At 48.3% G+C, this 18,011-nt stretch overlaps 1 protein-coding gene and 1 long non-coding RNA gene across 8 annotated transcripts in view; both read right to left on the bottom strand.

Moving 5' to 3' along the window:
* ENPP2 (ectonucleotide pyrophosphatase/phosphodiesterase 2) overlaps nt 1–15,945 on the bottom strand; it is a 135,439-nt gene extending 119,494 nt beyond the window's left edge. For 4 of the 7 annotated variants that reach the window (XM_025264958.3, XM_045162765.1, XM_045162766.1 and 1 more), the window contains exon 1: nt 13,604–13,753. In XM_025264958.3, the coding sequence (XP_025120743.3) occupies nt 13,604–13,726 (123 nt within the window). In that variant the 5' untranslated portion in view covers nt 13,727–13,753. Of the gene's footprint in view, nt 1–13,603; nt 13,754–13,875; nt 14,360–14,804; nt 14,918–15,747 lie in introns of those variants that run through there. The other 3 variants (XM_025264960.3, XM_044928496.2, XM_025264963.3) reach the window with 3 other exon arrangements.
* On the bottom strand, nt 7,806–13,058 carry LOC123464935. Its single transcript, XR_006640026.1, has 3 exons — nt 12,982–13,058; nt 11,514–12,001; nt 7,806–11,431 (listed from the first exon to the last, which is right to left on the bottom strand). It is a non-coding gene; the product is annotated as an uncharacterized LOC123464935 (long non-coding RNA).
* Nucleotides 15,946–18,011: the final 2,066 nt, after the last annotated feature.

The raw sequence follows: 18,011 nt of genomic DNA, 5'->3' as shown, positions 1-18,011 counted from the left end.
CCACTTACGAGCCCTGTGGGTCTCTATGCTTTCACTCTAAAAATGAGAACACAGGCAACTCCTTCACAGGATGGTTTTGAACCAGTGTAGGCAAACTTTTCCTGAAAGGGGCCAAATAATCAATATTTTAGGTCTTGTGGGCCATACAATGATCTATCTCAACTACTCAACCTGTAACATCAAAGCAGCCCCAAACTATACAGAAAATAAGGAGGTAACTGTGTTTCAACAAAATTTTATTTACAAAATAAGCAGTGATCAGATCTGGCTGTAGGCTATGGTTCTCCAGCCTCTGATTTTGAGGATGACATGAGATAATATATGTACTTTGCATGATCCCTGGAATACAAGTCATCAAAAATGGTAATATAATTATGGTTTCAGCGTGAGATGACTGGTGCTTTGGAGCTGGGTCAAAGAAAATCCCAACCAAAATCAAGGAATTTAACATTTTCAGGAAACTCTGAAGTCTCACTTGGGTAAATGGACAGTTTTCATAGACTTTTGAAATACTGATAAATTATCAGTACTCTACCCCCAATTTAATTTTACAGGTAAGGTTGCCAGAGACAATTTTTTTTTTTTTAGTGTTTTCAATATCGGGGACATATTTATAGTAAAGAAGTATTTCTTCTTTATTTGCAATTGAAATTTAACTGGGACATCCTGGAGCGGGGTAGGAAAGGTTACTGTTGTCTATTTTGGTTTGCTTGTCTTTTCCTGAATCTGACAGCCCGACCTACAGACCTTTATGATGCCATAATTTGGGAACTGCTGGTTTTATCCCATAACAAGAATAGCCCAACACAAGCAACATTTTGTTCTTTCAGGGAGGAAAAGAATTACATTCTTCAGGAATTATCCCCAAGGTTCAAAACTAATAAGTCCCCTGGGTAGAAGCCACTGAAACACTAAGACAACCAGTGCTCTGCACTCACGGGTGCCAAGAACAAGCTTAGGTCACCCAAGGAAAAAGTGCAATAATCTTGCATTTGTTCCTGCTGACTAAAGTCAAGCAGCTTCCTGGAAATTGTTTGGCGCGCCTCACGTCATGATGTTGAATTAATATCTGAGCAGAATTAATGATGGAAAAACTCAATTATATCCAACATGTCCAAAGTTTTGCAGTTGGATTTGTCAGTAATCAAACTGGGTCCCAAGAAAGTCCATTTTGTCAGTAAACAAAGCTTCTGAGTGGAGAAGAGATATTCTGTGCACATAAACATGGGTGCCTAAATTCCTGATAAATATTTGATAATAAAGACATGGGTGGAGTAGATGTCTTCAGCCATCAGAGGTCTTCCAACAAGTGGGATTATTCATTCTCAGGGGATTTAGGAGAAGAAAGAAAAAAAAATCCGGCTCAGCATGCCACAATTCAAAGTCTTTTCAAATTTTAAAGAGGGAAGATGATATTTGGCACGTCCACAAAGGTGAAAAGCATCAAGTTTTCACTAAAATCGTATGGTATTCAGTATCCAAAGGCCAATATTTGAGTTTCAGGTCTACCACTTCTGAGCTGTGCAACTTTGAATAATTCGCTTGGCCTCTCTGAACCTCTGTTCCTACCCCTAAACCAGAGGTGCGGGAACGCTCATCTCAGGACTGCCCTGGTGGTCCAGTGGTTAAGACGCCCTGCTCCCAGTGTAGGGGCCCATGTTCAGTCCCCGGTCGGGGAACTAAGATCCTGCAGGCTACGTGGCAAGGCCAGAGAAAGGAAAAGAATGCTCATCTGTTACGGTCAGGGTCAAAGGAGATCAGTCAGAAAATGCTTTGTTGACTGACACAGTGACACTCCATCTGCTGTCATGCCTAGGGACAACATCATCATCTCTGGTGACAGAAGAGCAGAATAATGTTGTGTGGCTGTGATCTGCTGAAACCACACGAAGGGAATTATGCTTTCATGAAATTGGTGTTAATTTAAATCTGTATTAAGCCATAACAAAGTATCACAAACCAGATGACTTAAATAACACAAATTATTGTGTCTCAGGGCTGGAGGCTTAGATGTCCAAAACCAAGGTGTCAGAGGGTTGGGTCCCTCTAGGGTCTGATCCCGCCCCCTCCTCTCGGCTCCGAGGATGGCCATCTTCTCTCTGTGTCTCTTCCCATTACCTTCCTCCCTGTCTCTGTGTCAAATTTCCCCTTTTTATAAGGATGGCAGTCACAGTGGGTGACAGCCCACTGGACCTTACTTTGATTACCTCTGTAAAGATCCTTATGATGGTTAATTGATGTGACTGGGCTAAGGGACAGCCCTATAGCTGGCAGAACATTTGTCCAGGTGTCTGTGAGGGTGTTCCTGGAAGAGCTGAGCATTTGAATTGGTTGAGTAAAGATTATCCTCAACAATATTGATCTGGACCACTTCATACACTCGGGCTTGAACAGAAAAAAAGAGAGACAAAGAGTGAATTTGCTCTTTTTGCTTGATTTGGGGCATCCATCTCCTTCCTCAATATCAGTGCTCCTGGTTCTCAAACCTGGGGATTCAGACTGGGACTTATATCATTAGCCCTGAAATTCCCTGGACTAAAAGTAAATTACACCACCAGTTTCTGGTCCTTCAGCTTGCAGACAATACATGAATGATCTTCTCAGCCTCCATCCTCGGGTGAGTCAATTTTTATAATAAATCTCTCTCTCAACTATTTGGCCGATGAGTTCATTCATGTTTTTCCATAAGAAGCTGTAATGGAAAAATCCAAATGAACTTTTGAGCCAATCCATATGCATGGAAAATTCTTAAAGAGATGGGAATACCAGATCACCTGACCTGCCTCCTGAGAAATCTGTACACAGGTCAGGAAGCAACAGTTAGAACTGGACGTGGAACAACAGACTGGTTCCAAATCAGGAAAGGAGTACATCAAGGCTGTATATTTTCACCCTGCTTATTTAACTTCTATGCAGAGCACATCATTAGAAACGCTGGGCTGGATGAAGCACAAGCTGGAATCAAGATTGCCAGGAGAAATATCAATAACCTCATATGCAGATGACACCACCCTTATGGCAGAAAGTGAAGAACTAAAGAGCCTCTTGGTGAAAGTGAAAGAGGAGAGTGAAAAAGTTGGCTTAAAACTCAACATTCAGAAAACTAAGATCATGGCATCTGGTCCCATCACATCATGGCAAATAGATGGGGAAGCAATGGAAACAGTGACAGACTTTATTTTTTAGGGCTCCAAAATCACTGCAGATGGTGACTGCAGCATGAAATTAAAAGACGCTCCTTGGAAGGAAAGCTGTGAGCAACCTAGACAGCATATGAAAAAGCCCAACAAAGGCCAACAAAGGCCCATCTAGTCAAAGCTATGTTTTTTCCAGTAGTCATGTATGGATGTGAGAGTTGGACTATAAAGAAAGCTGAGCGCTGAAGAATTGATGCTTTTGAACTGTGGTGTTGGAGAAGACTCTTGAGAGTCCCTTGAACTGCCAGGAAATCCAACCAGTCCATCCTAAAGGAGATCAGTCCAGAATACCCATTGGAAGGACTGATGTTGAAGCTGAAACTCCAATACTTTGGCCACCTGATTCGAAGAGCTGACTCATTTGAAAAGACCCTGATGCTGGGAAAGATTGAAGGCAGGAGGAGAAGGGGACGACAGAGGATGAGATGGTTGGATGGCATCACCGACTCAATGGACATGAGTTTGAGTAAGCTCCGGGAGTTGGTGATGGACAGGGAGGCCTGGCGTGCTGTGCTTCATGCGGTCGCAAAGAGTCGGACACGACTGAGTGACTGAACTGAACTGAACTGACTAATATAAAACTTATCTTCAAATACGGTCACATTTACAAGTATTAGGGGTCGGGACTTCAATGGGTGGGGGACAGATACCATTCAGTCCATGACAAGATCTTTCATTTATTTTGTTAAAAAGTCACCAAACTGATTCACAGTGTTTCCCAACCAAGACCTACTTCTCAGATGAAAACATTTCACTCTACAGTGGAGATATACCTGCTTGTTGAGTGTCTAAGGAGATTAGTTATTCTCTTTAGAGTAAATATCTAAGACCACGGTCACGTATCTTTTCCAGACACCAGATTATTAGGCAGTGTTTCTCTTTTCAGAGAACTCTCTTTATCCTGTAACATACATGTCATCATTTTTCTTATATTTAGCTTGGAAATAAAAATGTGTCATACTGATAGAGAGATGCTAAAGTTTTTAGATTTCAAATTCTCAATTCTTCAGTCAAGAAATGTATTTACTGGTTATGTCTTACTTCCGCATGAAGCCCACGATTGTTGACGCATTTTAAAATCAGATTCCTTCATTACGTTAGAGGATTGAGAAGTGGAGACCTAGGCACACGCACATAAAGTCTCATATACAACGGATTTATATAACATAGAGTAGAAATGAAGTTTTTAAGTTAAATTAGACCCTTTTTAAATGCATGTTTTCTAAGCAACTCAATATCAGTTTTTGGTCATCAACTGTCTGGCATTTTACAAAATGTAAATGTCCCTCAGAATGGACGTATGGGGACAAGATGCACATCTCAGTTGGTTGTCAAAGCATTCCTGGCAACACTGGAAGACAGGAACAACCTGATGCCCCCAGGAGGAGTTAGTTAAACAGAGCAGGAGACAGCTACAGAATGGAGCAGAAGTCAGCACCCACGGAGGACCGTGTTTTTGAAAACATACAATGACAAGGAGTAAAACACTTGGTATGTTTTACTGAAAAGCAGGCTATAGAAGGATGCTCATGACTTCAATTTTAAGACTACATGCGCATAAAAGAATATAGAAGGGATATTCACTGACATGTTAATATGCTGGTCTCTAGGTACTAAGATTATAGACAATTTTTTCCCTGTTATTCCCCTTATTAAATTTTTTCTACAAAATGCATAAATCATAAAATGAAAATACAACTTTTTTAATAAATGAGAATTTTCTTCTGAAAGGTTACTGCCTTAAACATTGTGTAATTCATACCACTGGGTGACTATTTTTCACAGGTCTTTGTACTAGACTTCTAGGGGATAACAGAGGGAGGTCAAATATGTATAAAGATACACTTCCAGGTGTAAAATAGGTTAACTGGTGGGAAGCTGCCATACAGCACAGGGAACTCAGGTCAGTGCTCTGCGGTGACCTGGAGCCACAGGCTGGGGTGGGAGGGACGTTTATGGGGGAGGGGACGGATGTATGCACACAGCTGATTCACGCGCCGTACAGCAGAAACTGGCACAACATGGTAAAGCTACTACACTCTCATTTAAAAATTAAAAACCAAATACATATAAAAATCATTATGTACTGATACTTAGCACTATTAGCAATCCACTCCAGCGTTCTTGCCTGGAGAATCCCATGGACAGAGGAGCCTGGTGGGCTACAGTCCATAGGGACACAAAGAGTCAGACATGACTGAAGCAACTTAGCATGATGCAGCGCTTAGCACTATAATGCAGCTTATAAAATTATCAGAAAGCTGGGTGAAGGACTTGGCATTTGATTTAGGTTGTTTTTGTTGTTTAGTCGCTCGATTGTGTCCAACTCTTTTGGCACCCCGTGGACTGCAGCCCACCAGGCTCCTCCGTCCACGAAATTCTCCAGGCAAGAATACTGGAGTGGGTTGCCATTTCCTACTCCAGGGGATCTTCCTGACCCAGGGATCGAACCCAGGCCTCCTGCATTGCAGGTCAATACTTAATTGCTGAACCACCTGGAAAGCGCATTTAGGTTAGGCCTTTATGAAAAAGGATATTCTCAGTAAGGTATTTAGAATATAAAGAGGAGGGGTATTCCTGACAGAGGAAATGGCTTAAGTGAACCAACATGCAACAGAATGCTAGGTCTCCTCTGCTGCTGCTGCTGCTAAGTCGCTTCAGTCGTGTCCGACTCTGTGTGACCCCAGAGACGGCAGCCCACCAGGCTCCCCCATCCCTGGGATTCTCCAGGCAAGAATACTGGAGCGGGTTGCCATTTCCTTCTCCAAGGTCTCCTCTAAGAGTAACAGAAGTCCAGTATGAGTAGTTCTTAGGGTGTCTAACAGGATGCCAGGGGACAAGGCAGGAATACTGAGTCAAGATATGCATGATCATAAAAATTTATCAGATGAAGTCTTTTGAGAGGGAACACTGAGTGCTCTTAATAGCTACTAGGAGGTGACAGGCATTCACTAGAGAGACACAGCGAAACCAGAGCATATGGCTGTCCTACTGATGGCGGGGTCACAGTGGGCCTTAAATGCCAAGCTAAGTAAGATATCAGAACTTCATACCCAGAATCTTAGAATCTTGGATTTGGCAAGAAATGTCAATGCCCTCCAGCTTGGCCACCCCATCCCTACCTCTGTAATTTTCCCTAGAATATTTATCAAGCCTTTGTTTAAACATCTCTGTGACAAAGAACACACTGCCTTGGACCAGCTCTGTTAGAATGTTCTTCCTTGTACCGAGCTGAAATTTCTCTCCCTGTATCTCCCACCCATTTGGCCCACTGCTGCCATCTCGGACAGACAGGCACAGTCTAAGCTTTCTTCCAGGAGAGGAAGACGCAGAGACAGCTGTAGAGGCTCGCTGGACTTCTCTGCGGGTTACTTGTCCTGCAGCCATCCCTACAGCAGCGCGAGGCGTGGTGCTCCTTGCGTTCTAGCTCCTGAGCTTTGAAAATGCGACTCTCTTCTCATCTGCCTGCTACCATGTTGGCTGGAGCCACCATCCCTTCTTGCTTATACCACAGCGATTCCTCCTAAGCCGTTTCCCCTCTCTTCTCTCTCTCTCTCATTGACCATCCCTCCAACCCATTGTCTATACTGATCTTTCCAAAACTGATTGATCTTTCCAAACTATGTTGATCTTTCCACAAAACTGGCTGTGGCACTGCCCGCTTGCAGCCTCCAGTAGCTCCCTACTGCTCTGAGGTCAGTCGGAGCCTCGCAGCATGAAGTTCTAGTCCCACCCACCTCTCTGGTCTGTCTCCTCCTCCCCACTCTGGGTGCACGCCCCTTCCCTCGGTTCCTTGCATGGGATTTCTGCCCCACCGAAGTCACTTTACCTACACGTGGAACCTTCTTCCCTCAACCACCTGCACCTTGCTAACCCATACTTCGCTTCTGGGTTCTGGTATAAACATCACTGCCTCTAAAAGTTTACCCTGATTCCATTAAGTCTGAATTAAAAACCCCTTAAGTGGTTCCTCAGGGACCTAAGCTTCCCCTATTATAGCAAGTGTAACATTGAATTAAAATCCCCTGCTTGTTCATCTAGCACCTTGCCTATACTGTGAACACCCTGAAAACAAGTCTGTTTTTTTAGCACCATGATCATCAGTATCTAAGCACAGTGATTGGAACATGCTATGCTATGCTAAGTCACTTCAGTCGTGTCCGACTCTGTGTGACCCCATAGACGGTAGCCTACCAGGCTCCCCCATCCATGGGATTTTCCAGGCAAGAGTACTGGAGTGGGGTGCCATTGCCTTCTCCAGATTGGAACATAGTGTGCACATATATACGTATGTGTGTATATATATATATATTTTTACATATATATATAAAATATATATATTTTACATTATGGATGGATTTTATGGATTTTTCCATAAGATGTTACTGAAAAACTTGAACGAACTTTTTGGCCCACCCAATATATGTATACATGAATGTGTACACATATGTATATATACACATACTCTATATGCATATATACATACTATACATACACACACACACATATATATAATTTTTCTATAACATCTTACAGAAAAATCCAAGTGAACTTTTTGGCCAACCCAATATATGTGCTCAAAAAAATGTATATATATGGCAACCCACTTCAGTACTTTTACCTGGGAAATCCCATGGACAGAAGAGCCTTGCAGGCTACAGCCCATGGGGTTGCAAACAGTTGGAGACAACTTAGCAACTAAACCACCACCACATACATACATGTGCTCAAAAAATGCTAATGAGTTCATATCTAGCACCTAGAACTATATGCAATTGTTCTAAATGTGGTCTGCATAACACATATTAGAGTGACAATTGCCTTACATGTTCTATATTCCACACCTCTTTTAATAAAACCGAACATTATTTTAGCAGAAAATTTCATGATGGATTTTATTGTCCATTTAAATTCCTACACTGTAAGTATATGAAGCCACCACTTCCGTCTTTAACTTTCCTTCTTCTGTGCTCGAGCATGCGTGCTCTCTCTCTCTCTGTGTCACACACACAATAATTTGCAAATGATTTTGGGCACACACGATACATTTTGCATCTATTTTTGCACACTCCTTCCAAAGATAAAATATCAAAGTGTACAACTTATTGCTAACTTCTGGATTCCTAATCCTTAATTAAGCCTTGTCTCTGAGCAAACATGAGTAGTGTGCTATGCCTTCCTGGATATTAATAATATTGAATAAAACAGGAGTGGAGATGGACCCAGGAGCACACCTTCTAAAGAGGTCCATCTGCCGATCAGCTATGCTTTAGTGAATGTGTTCGGACAGTCATTGATGCAGCCCACATGCATGCTTCTAATGCAGGAGCATGTCACGAGATCTGGGCCCTTCCTAAAATCACGGTTTTTGAATTGATTAGGTAAACTGAGTACAATTACATTCCAGATGTTAATCCTTTCATAAACTTTATTTTAGTTATCCTTTTTTAATAGATAATAAAACAGTCGCTCAGAGAGAAAGTCATGCAGCTCATGAGTGCTCAAGCAGGGACATGACCTCCAGAGTTGCCACTGCAAGTTCAACGGCACCCAGTCCACTGGGACCCTCCCAAAAGAGAAAAGGTGCGTTCTTGGACTGCAGTGGGCTCTGGTGATCACCACCTACTCTCCCAAATGCCTGCTGGATGAATAACATCTTTGATTAGAGATTCTGAACCTGAGGTTCATGACCATGCCAGGGGGCCCAGGAGTAGGCTTGGACGAACCTCCTGAAAGTTTACAAAAAGCACCATGTGGTGTATATGACACATTTTTTTCTAAAAGGTAATGTATGTTTGGATCTCACAGTAATGTACTGTGTCTCCAAACAGTTCAAAGAACAATTTGCAGTTAAATAGCTCCCTATTAGAATGTCACCGTCACTCTGTCTATAGAGTTCTGAATGCACGTGTTTCTTTAGAAAATCAATCTGAAGTTTTTCATCTCTAGTCTCCAAAGCCTCCATCACTCTAGCAGGCCTCAGAAATTTCATCTGCTGGTCCCTTCAGAGCCTTGCTTCTGGTGTCAAAACATGCCAGCTTGATTCTTCAATGTCAGTTTATCAAAGGGCTCTCTTAGAGGCCCACTTTGAGACTCCCCTGGCCGTCCCAGAGTTGGAACGTTGAGCTTCTAATGCAGGGGGCACAGGTTCAATCCCCGGTCAGGGAGCTAAGATCCTACATGCTGCGCGGCCAGAACAAAAGAAGTCCACCTCGCTTGGGTTATCTCAAACACCCAGAAAGTTTACACCTTCACTTGTTAAATACTTGGAAGACTGTGCCTGTCCCTGATAATCAGGGTTGACATTCATTTTTCATTCTTTACATGTTGTATTATACATTGTATCTCTGTCACCTTATTCAACGCCTGAAGATCATTGTCACTGACCAGAATTGTACAAGAATTCACATAAAAGCATTAAGCGTCCCCCCTGGGTCCAGAGAACAGGCTCAAAGGACGTGAGGACAGACAGAGCTGATCCTGCCCTCGAGGAGCCTACAGACCAGTGGAGGACGGACAAGCAAGCAGACTCTTGCAACAAAGAATGGTAAATGCTCTGACAGAAGAGATGAGGAAACTCTGGGAGAAAAGGAGAGGACCACCCACCCTGCTGGAGGATAAGGAGCTGATGGCCTGGGTGGTCTCCAGGAGAGGGGCTGCCAGCCGAGTCTAAGAAAAAATAGAAGTCAGACCAGACCCAAGAGAAGGACACGGAGGAAAGTCAAGGTGAGGAAATAGCTTCACATGCCTGAATTTACACACTGCATGAGTACGGTGTGCATCACATGTGCATCATACATGGAGAGGGAGTGGGTGACTGATAAGAGATCACACTGAAGGCAGAGGTAAAGGGCAAATCCAGAGCTCCTGTGTACATCAACATTGTTCTCAAAAGGAAAAAACAGGAATCCACTGTGGACTCTTTCAAAAAGATCTGCATGATTGCACTGCATTTTAGAAAGACCATTTGATACAGGACGGATACAGGGCGCCTGGGGGTGGGTAGTACTGGTCTCAAATGAGACTCACAGAAAGCTGGGACCGGAGTCACCGTGGGGCGGTCCTGACTGACACTGAGCTGGCCTGGAGACACTGGCAAGTGCACGTGGCAGGGAGGGGGTGCGTGAGGCAGGGAGGGGGCAGGACTTGGGGACTGACCAGGTGTCATGAGTAAAAGGGGATGATGGCTCTGTCCAGGGTGACTCTGTCCTGTCTGGCTTGGACAACGAGGGACCCCCATTTGAGCGGTGGACAATGGCAGAGGAGTGGGCCTAGGAGGGGAAGGGAGGAGACGCTCAGTCTGAATTCGTGGACTTGAAGAGGCTCCATGAGACCGCAGAGCGGAGAGATGCTGTAGAGAAGGGTGGCATTTAGGAGAAAGACCCAAACAGGCTATAGATGTGTATGAAGCTGGGGAAGCCATGGGGGTAGATGAGGCATGCCAGGGAGACCAAGGGGAAGACGGGAGGCAATCAATGGTGACAGGTCAGAGGGGACCAGGAGGCCAGCGTCAAAGGCTCCAGGACAGTAAAATTCTTCAGAGAGAGGATGACCAACCACTCACAATGACACAGACAAGCCCTGGGGAAGGCTGAAGGCAACAGACTGCACGGCTGAGGCCCCAGAGGCCTCTGGCACCCCGGCCAAGCTTCGTCCTCAGAGGCAGAGAAGAGCCCCTCCGCACTGCCTGGGGCTGAGCGCGGTACTGCTAGCGGTGCAGAGCCGGCCGCCGGCGCAGGAGCCGTGAGACGCAGGTTCGAGCCGGGGCCGGGAAGACGCCCTGGAGGAGGACACGCAACCACTCCCGTGTTCTCCCCTGGAGAATCCCTGGGCAGAGGGGCCTGGTGGGCTGCAGTCCATGGGGTCTCAAAGAGGCAGACTGACTGAGCGACTTAGCGCAGGAGGACATGGAGATGGTGAGTGTCACCCGCTCTTTCAAGAAGTTTGGTGGGGGAGATGGGAAGGCGGCGGAGAGGAAGTGCGGAAACAAACACCTACTGAATGAGGAGAGGACGCGCGGAAACGCGACAAACACCACTGGCTGAGGAGAGGAAGCGCGGAAACGCGACAAACACCTACTGGCTGAGGAGAGGAAGCGCGGAAACGCGACAAACACCCACTGGCTGAGGAGAGGAAGCGCGGAAACGCGACAAACACCCACTGGCTGAGGTGAGGAAGCGCGGAAACGCGACAAACACCTACTGGCTGAGGAGGGTAAGGGCGGAAACAAAGACCTACTGACTGAGGTGAGGAAGCAAGGAAACGCGACAAACACCTAGTGACTGAGGAGAGAAAGCGCGGCAACTCGAGAAACACCTACTGACTGAGGAGAGGAAGCGCGGAAACGCGACAAACACCTACTGACTGAGGAGAGGAAGCGCGGAAACGCGACAAACACCTACTGGCTGAGGAGAGGAAGCGCGGAAACGCGACAAACACCCACTGGCTGAGGAGAGGAAGCGCGGAAACGCGACAAACACCCACTGGCTGAGGAGAGGAAGCGCGGAAACGCGACAAACACCCACTGGCTGAGGAGAGGACGCGCGGAAACGCGACAAACACCCACTGGCTGAGGAGAGGAAGCGCGGAAACGCGACAAACACCCACTGGCTGAGGTGAGGAAGCACGGAAACTCCAGAAACACCTACTGACTGAGGTGAGGAAGCGCGGAAACGCGACAAACACCTAGTGACTGAGGAGAGAAAGGGCGGCAACTCGAGAAACACCTACTGGCTGAGGTGAGGAAGCGCGGAAACAAAACACCCACTGGCTGAGGTGAGGAAGCGCGGAAACGCGACAAACACCTACTGGCTGAGGAGAGGAAGCGCGGAAACGTGACAAACACCTACTGGCTGAGGTGAGGAAGCGCGGAAACGTGACAAACACCTACTGGCTGAGGTGAGGAAGCGCGGAAACGTGACAAACACCTACTGGCTGAGGTGAGGAAGCGCGGAAACGTGACAAACACCTACTGACTGAGGAGAGGAAGCGCGGAAACGCGACAAACACCTACTGGCTGAGGTGAGGAAGCGCGGAAACGTGACAAACACCTACTGACTGAGGAGAGGAAGCGCGGAAACGTGACAAACACCTACTGGCTGAGGAGAGGAAGCGCGGAAACGTGACAAACACCTACTGGCTGAGGTGAGGAAGCGCGGAAACGTGACAAACACCTACTGGCTGAGGAGAGGAAGCGCGGAAACGTGACAAACACCTACTGGCTGAGGTGAGGAAGCGCGGAAACGTGACAAACACCTACTGACTGAGGAGAGGAAGCGCGGAAACGCGACAAACACCTACTGGCTGAGGTGAGGAAGCGCGGAAACGTGACAAACACCTACTGACTGAGGAGAGGAAGCGCGGAAACGCGACAAACACCTACTGGCTGAGGTGAGGAAGCGCGGAAACGTGACAAACACCTACTGGCTGAGGTGAGGAAGCGCGGAAACGCGACAAACACCTACTGGCTGAGGAGAGAAAGCGCGGAAACGCGACAAACACCTACTGACTGAGGTGAGGAAGCACGGAAACTCCAGAAACACCTACTGACTGAGGTGAGGAAGCGCGGAAACGCGACAAACACCTAGTGACTGAGGAGAGAAAGCGCGGAAACGCGACAAACACCTAGTGACTGAGGAGAGAAAGCGCGGAAACGCGACAAACACCTAGTGACTGAGGAGAGAAAGCGCGGCAACTCGAGAAACACCTACTGGCTGAGGTGAGGAAGCGCGGAAACAAAACACCCACTGGCTGAGGTGAGGAAGCGCGGAAACGCGACAAACACCTACTGGCTGAGGTGAGGAGGACGGTCCGTCCCTGGCCCCGCCGGCCGGAGGGGAACGACCTCCACAGACGCCAGGGCGGCCTCCCCCTCTGCGTCCTGCAGGGCGCCAGCGGGGCTTTTGTTCCCCTGCCCTTAGCGGGGGTGAACCTTTAAACCGAAACCAGGGCGTGTGGCGGACGGCAGCCCCGAACGCCGCCGCCCTGGGCCCCGTCCCGCCCCGCGGGGTTCCGGCTCCCAGGCGGCTCGGCCGGACTCCGCGGCCCCAGCTCCGCTCCCGGGGAGGAGGCTCCGCTCGTCCCGGTGAGGCACAAAGGCCCGCGGCTCGGGCGCGGACCCGGCCTGTGGAAGGGGCTCCGCCGCCTCCGCGGGGCGTCCCCTCCGGGGCCAGGCGGAGGACCCCCGAGAGCTTCGCCGTAACCGATGGCTTAAGACGACAAGCCCGTCCTCCCCGCACAGCCCTGGTTCCGCAGGCAACGCACAGAGCGCCCGGCCGGCCCCAGGACGGAGCCCCGCGAAGCGCGACCCCGCTGCGGCGGGGCGCCGCCGCCGGGTCTCCAGAAGCGGGGCGCGCGTTTGCAGACCCCGACGCGCCCGGGCGCCCAGGCTGGAGGCGCCCACCTACCCGCTCGGCGCGGCGGCCCATGCTGCTGCGGCCCCGCGCGGCCCCGCCGGCCCTGCCCCCGGCCGGCCGCCCGCCTCCCGGCCTCCCCGCGCGGGGCCGCCGTCCCGGGGCCCCGGCGCCCATTGGGAGCCGGCCTCCGGCAGGACGCGCGCGTGACCTTTGCCTGGAGCGGCCCCGGGGGCGCAGACGGGGCGTCCGGAGGCCGCCGCCCCCACCCCGACGCGCCGGGTTAATGTTTCTCTTTCAGGGAGACTCCATGGGGTCTGACTTGCCATTGCTCCTGCATCCGGCCCCGGCCTCTCCCCGGGTTTTCCTGCCGCGCGGTTGGCGAGTTCCCTGAATTAGCATTTCCAGGTTAAACGCGGGCAGTGCCTCCTGTAAGGCCCTCTCACACTCCGGGAAATAATACCCCCATTATCTTCCCCTAAAGCCTGCAACAGTTGACAAAGAGCTTTGGACAATCAGCCTGTCATTTGACCTCCCAAACAATGCCAGGAAGGCTCTCCTACGACTGCCATTCTACACAGAAGGAAAAAACCGCTCCAGAAAAATAAGATATCTGCCCAATCAGCCAACCAGAAAGTGAAATCTGCGGGGGGTTTTCAACCACATCCTGGGTGCACACACAAACCACCCACCTCCCTATTGAGTGACCCACCCCACTAACTGGATTATAACACAGAAGCACCTATTATAGTTATAATGTATAACACAGAGCAAAGATAACTATTCAACATTCTAATTTTTGGATTATAAGTGTTAGAAAGTGTTTAAGAAAAAAGTGTTAAAAGTTAAGGATATCCACAGATATCTTGAGTTCATAGACTACATTGTTTTATTGTCTGATTTCTCCTCTTCGCCAGCTGCTAAAAGGATGCTGCGGGAACCAGACTGGCCAATCTGAAGTGCTGGAACAAGCCCAGGGATCCCTGAGGCTGCTCTGAGTCCATCACTGGTCTTGGTCAGAGTCTTTTCCCCTCCTTTTTCTGGACCCTTCCAGATGGTGAAATACTGAATGGAAGGGGAAGGGTCTGTGAGACTGTAAAGAAAGCCCTGAACAAGGAGTCAGTGTACCAGAATTTTAGTGTGAGGAGGACAGCTGTGGTGCGGGTCTGCAGAGATGCTCTGGAGACAGCTGGTCTGGAAAATGGCATCACTGTGATTTTTCCACTGAGATAAGGGGAGAGGGGCTGATACTCACACTCAGTCTGGAAGGACTGGAAGGTTTCAGCCAGGAGAAGAGGAAGAAGGACATCACTGACCCGGATAGCATCATGTCCAAAAGCTGTCCTGAGGCCTTTCTGAAAATAGTTCCTGCAGGCGAGAACAGAGGGCGTGGGAGGCTGTGACTACAGAGGAGGGTGTGGTTTGGACTCTGACCTTCTGTGTCTCTTGCGGGGATTTGGACTTCATCCTGCCGAGCCTGATGGGTTACTATGACTGGCCTGGGTTGCCAGCTCTTAACACGAGGGTGCAGGAGTCATAGACTATTCTACAGTAAGAAATGTGTATCTGTCTGGTGGTTGTGGGCATTGGTGTCATCAGACAGATACAGTTTCTTCTTTTTCCTAGCTATAAACTGCAAGCAATATATTTAACCTCACTAAGCCTCAGTTTTCTCATCAGTAAAATGGGGATTATGTTATGTGCTATGAGAATTAAATGAAATTATGTAGGTCAAACTTGCCTTTCTTCTGACAGTGACAAGTAGCTACTGTTATCCTTGCAAGTACTTTAATGTGTGTGCGCAGGGCTACCATGGAGTAACAAGGAACTAGCTCCATTCTGATGCCTTCCCTTCTTCCCATCATGCTTGTTTGGCTTTTGACTCGTTAGAATCCTTCTGCTTTTTCCCTCCTTCTCGACATCACTTCCTTCCTTTATGTCCTGGTCTAGACTTTAATGTCAGTTTCTATCTTAACTTGCTTTCCTGCTCAGTTTGTTCATTTCCCGGTCCAACCGGCGTCAGACCGTCTCCAAAGCCCCAGCATCGTGCTCTGCGAGAGCCACACAACACTGCATAGCGTGTCCTGTGGCCCCAGCACCTGCGTGCCCCACAGTGCGGTGCCCGGCCCCCCGGACGCCTTATATGCAGCCCTGGCCAGCCCCCCGCCCACTCCATGGTCCTTCCCAGCCCTCAGAACCTGGAGCCCGCTCCCGGTGCCTTTCTTTCAGCAGACGGTCTCCTCTTCGCCAGCAGAGATCACAGGAACTAGCAGGAGGGAGCTCTGCTTCCTGTCCTGGCGCCGGAAACTGTATGTCCAGTCTCCATTCTGCATGCGACAGAATCCTTCTCTTCTCAGGTCTTCCGGAACATTCTTTAATCAACCATCCCCTTAGCTTTCAGTTTGTTCTCTACTGATTTCATCACAATCTATAAACACATTCAACTGTCTCCCACAGAGCGTGCTCCATCTTTCCTAATATCATCTGAATATATGCCTATTCTTTTTTAACAATGACACACACACACCATGTGTCCACTGCATAGAACATACTTCTCGGTGGATCTTCCAGGGCCAGTTCCTCCTTTAGAACCAAGTTTTAAGTCACCTCTTCAAAGAGCCTTTCCCCGACCAGCCAATCCAGGGAGCCGTCCTCTCGCTCATTATCAGCTGTCAGCCTTCTTCACTTGGGTCACATAATTTACCCCGTGTAAATATTTTCTGAAAAAAGAAGTGAATGGATGAATGAATGATTCAAGGAATGGGATCATTGAGCTCCTGCCTATCTTGCAATCCTCTTCCCTGGGTCCTCCTCACAGCATCTGTTATCTGGGCGTCCAAGGCAAACAAGCCCTGCACTCTCGTGGCTCTAAGCTTCTGCATGATATCAGCTCTACCAAGATCACCCACACAGCTTCTCAGCTGCCTGAGGCATTTGCCTGCTGCTGGACTCCCAGGAAGATCTGGTATCCTCCCCAGGGTCCCCAGAGGGCTCCCCCCTCCCCTTGCTTGTGTCCCTGGTAGAATGGTCATGTTGCTGCCAGCAGCTGTGTCGTGATTCGTTTTGACTTGAAGATCATTGCTGTACTTATTTTTATTTTTTGTTTTGGGTTTTTTAACAGCCACATTGAGCTATAAATCACATAACATACAATTCCTCAATTTAAATGGTACAAGTCATGGTTTTTAGGGTATTCACAGAGTTAACCATCACCACAATCAATTCTAGAACATGTTCATCACTCCAAAAAAAAAAAAAAGAATGCAAAACATTGTAGCCATTAATCATCCATTAATGACTCCCCAATCTTGCAGTCCTAGATGACCACCAGTCTACTTCCTGTCTCTATAGATTTACCTGTCTTGTACATTTCATGTAAATGGAAGCATACAATACCCGTTTGTGTGTGTGTGTGACTGTCACTTCTTTCTGCATCTGAAGACTCACTTGGCCACAGGACCCCTTTCACGCTGAATCAACGTGGCAGAAGGTGGACTCTGTAGAGTGATTTGCTCCGGAGAAGAAACCAGGGCAATATTTCTTAAATCACGTCACACAGCATCCTGGGAAATCATCTGAATTCCTGAGCTGGAGCAAGGAGGCTCAGGCTTAGCTACCCCTGCCCTCGCAGGAGGAAGGGGAGCACGCAGACTCCAGGCGGGCTCGCCCGACCTCCTGCGCCATGAGGACCCGAGGAGGACAGGCTGGTGCGTCTGCCTGACCTCTGCGTGTGTGAGCTGTCACCTTCAGTCCCGGCTGTGCTCAGTCGTGTCTGACTCTTCACAGCCCTGTGGGCCATAGCCCACCAGGCTCCTCTGTCCATGGGCTTCTCCAGGCAAGAACCATGGGTGGGTTGCCATCCCTCCTCCAGGGAATCTTCCCAACCCAGGGATTGAACCCAGGTCTCTTATGTCTCCTGAATTGGCAGACGGGTTCCTTACCGCTTTCCCAGCTACCTCCTTTCTAAAAAGAGGATAGAAATCATCCTGTCTTAAAAGCAGCACATTGTAGGATCGTAATAAAGATTAAATGAGAAGATATATGGCAAGTGCATAGCACAGTGCTTGGGAGATTATAAATGCCTGATAAATATGTATGATGTTGTAGTTGTTGTCTGACCACAGCTGTTTTCATACTGTTTCTCTAAATAAAATTCAATATGGAAAGAGGGTTCTGCTGTTTTACAAAAGTAATTCAAACCATTATTCTAGGAAAGCTTCACACACCATGCGGAGATCCCCCGCCAGATGGTCATGTGCGTTCTGCTTGATGAAAGTAGGGACGGTGGGGAGCTGAAGCTTCAGCTGAAGAGCAACCATTAGTGGAAAGTTGTGGGGGGCGGGTGGGTGGAGACGGATTGGGTTCGGTTGTCGCCCCGCAGCATGTGGGATCTTAGTTCCCCGACCGGGGATCGAACCTGTGTCCCCTGCACAGGAGCGTGGGTTGTTAACCTCTGGCCCAC

Source organism: Bubalus bubalis, chromosome 15 (assembly GCF_019923935.1).
Source record: "Bubalus bubalis isolate 160015118507 breed Murrah chromosome 15, NDDB_SH_1, whole genome shotgun sequence".
Classification (NCBI taxonomy): Eukaryota; Metazoa; Chordata; class Mammalia; order Artiodactyla; family Bovidae; genus Bubalus; species Bubalus bubalis.
This window is presented reverse-complemented; position numbering and strand designations above follow the sequence as displayed.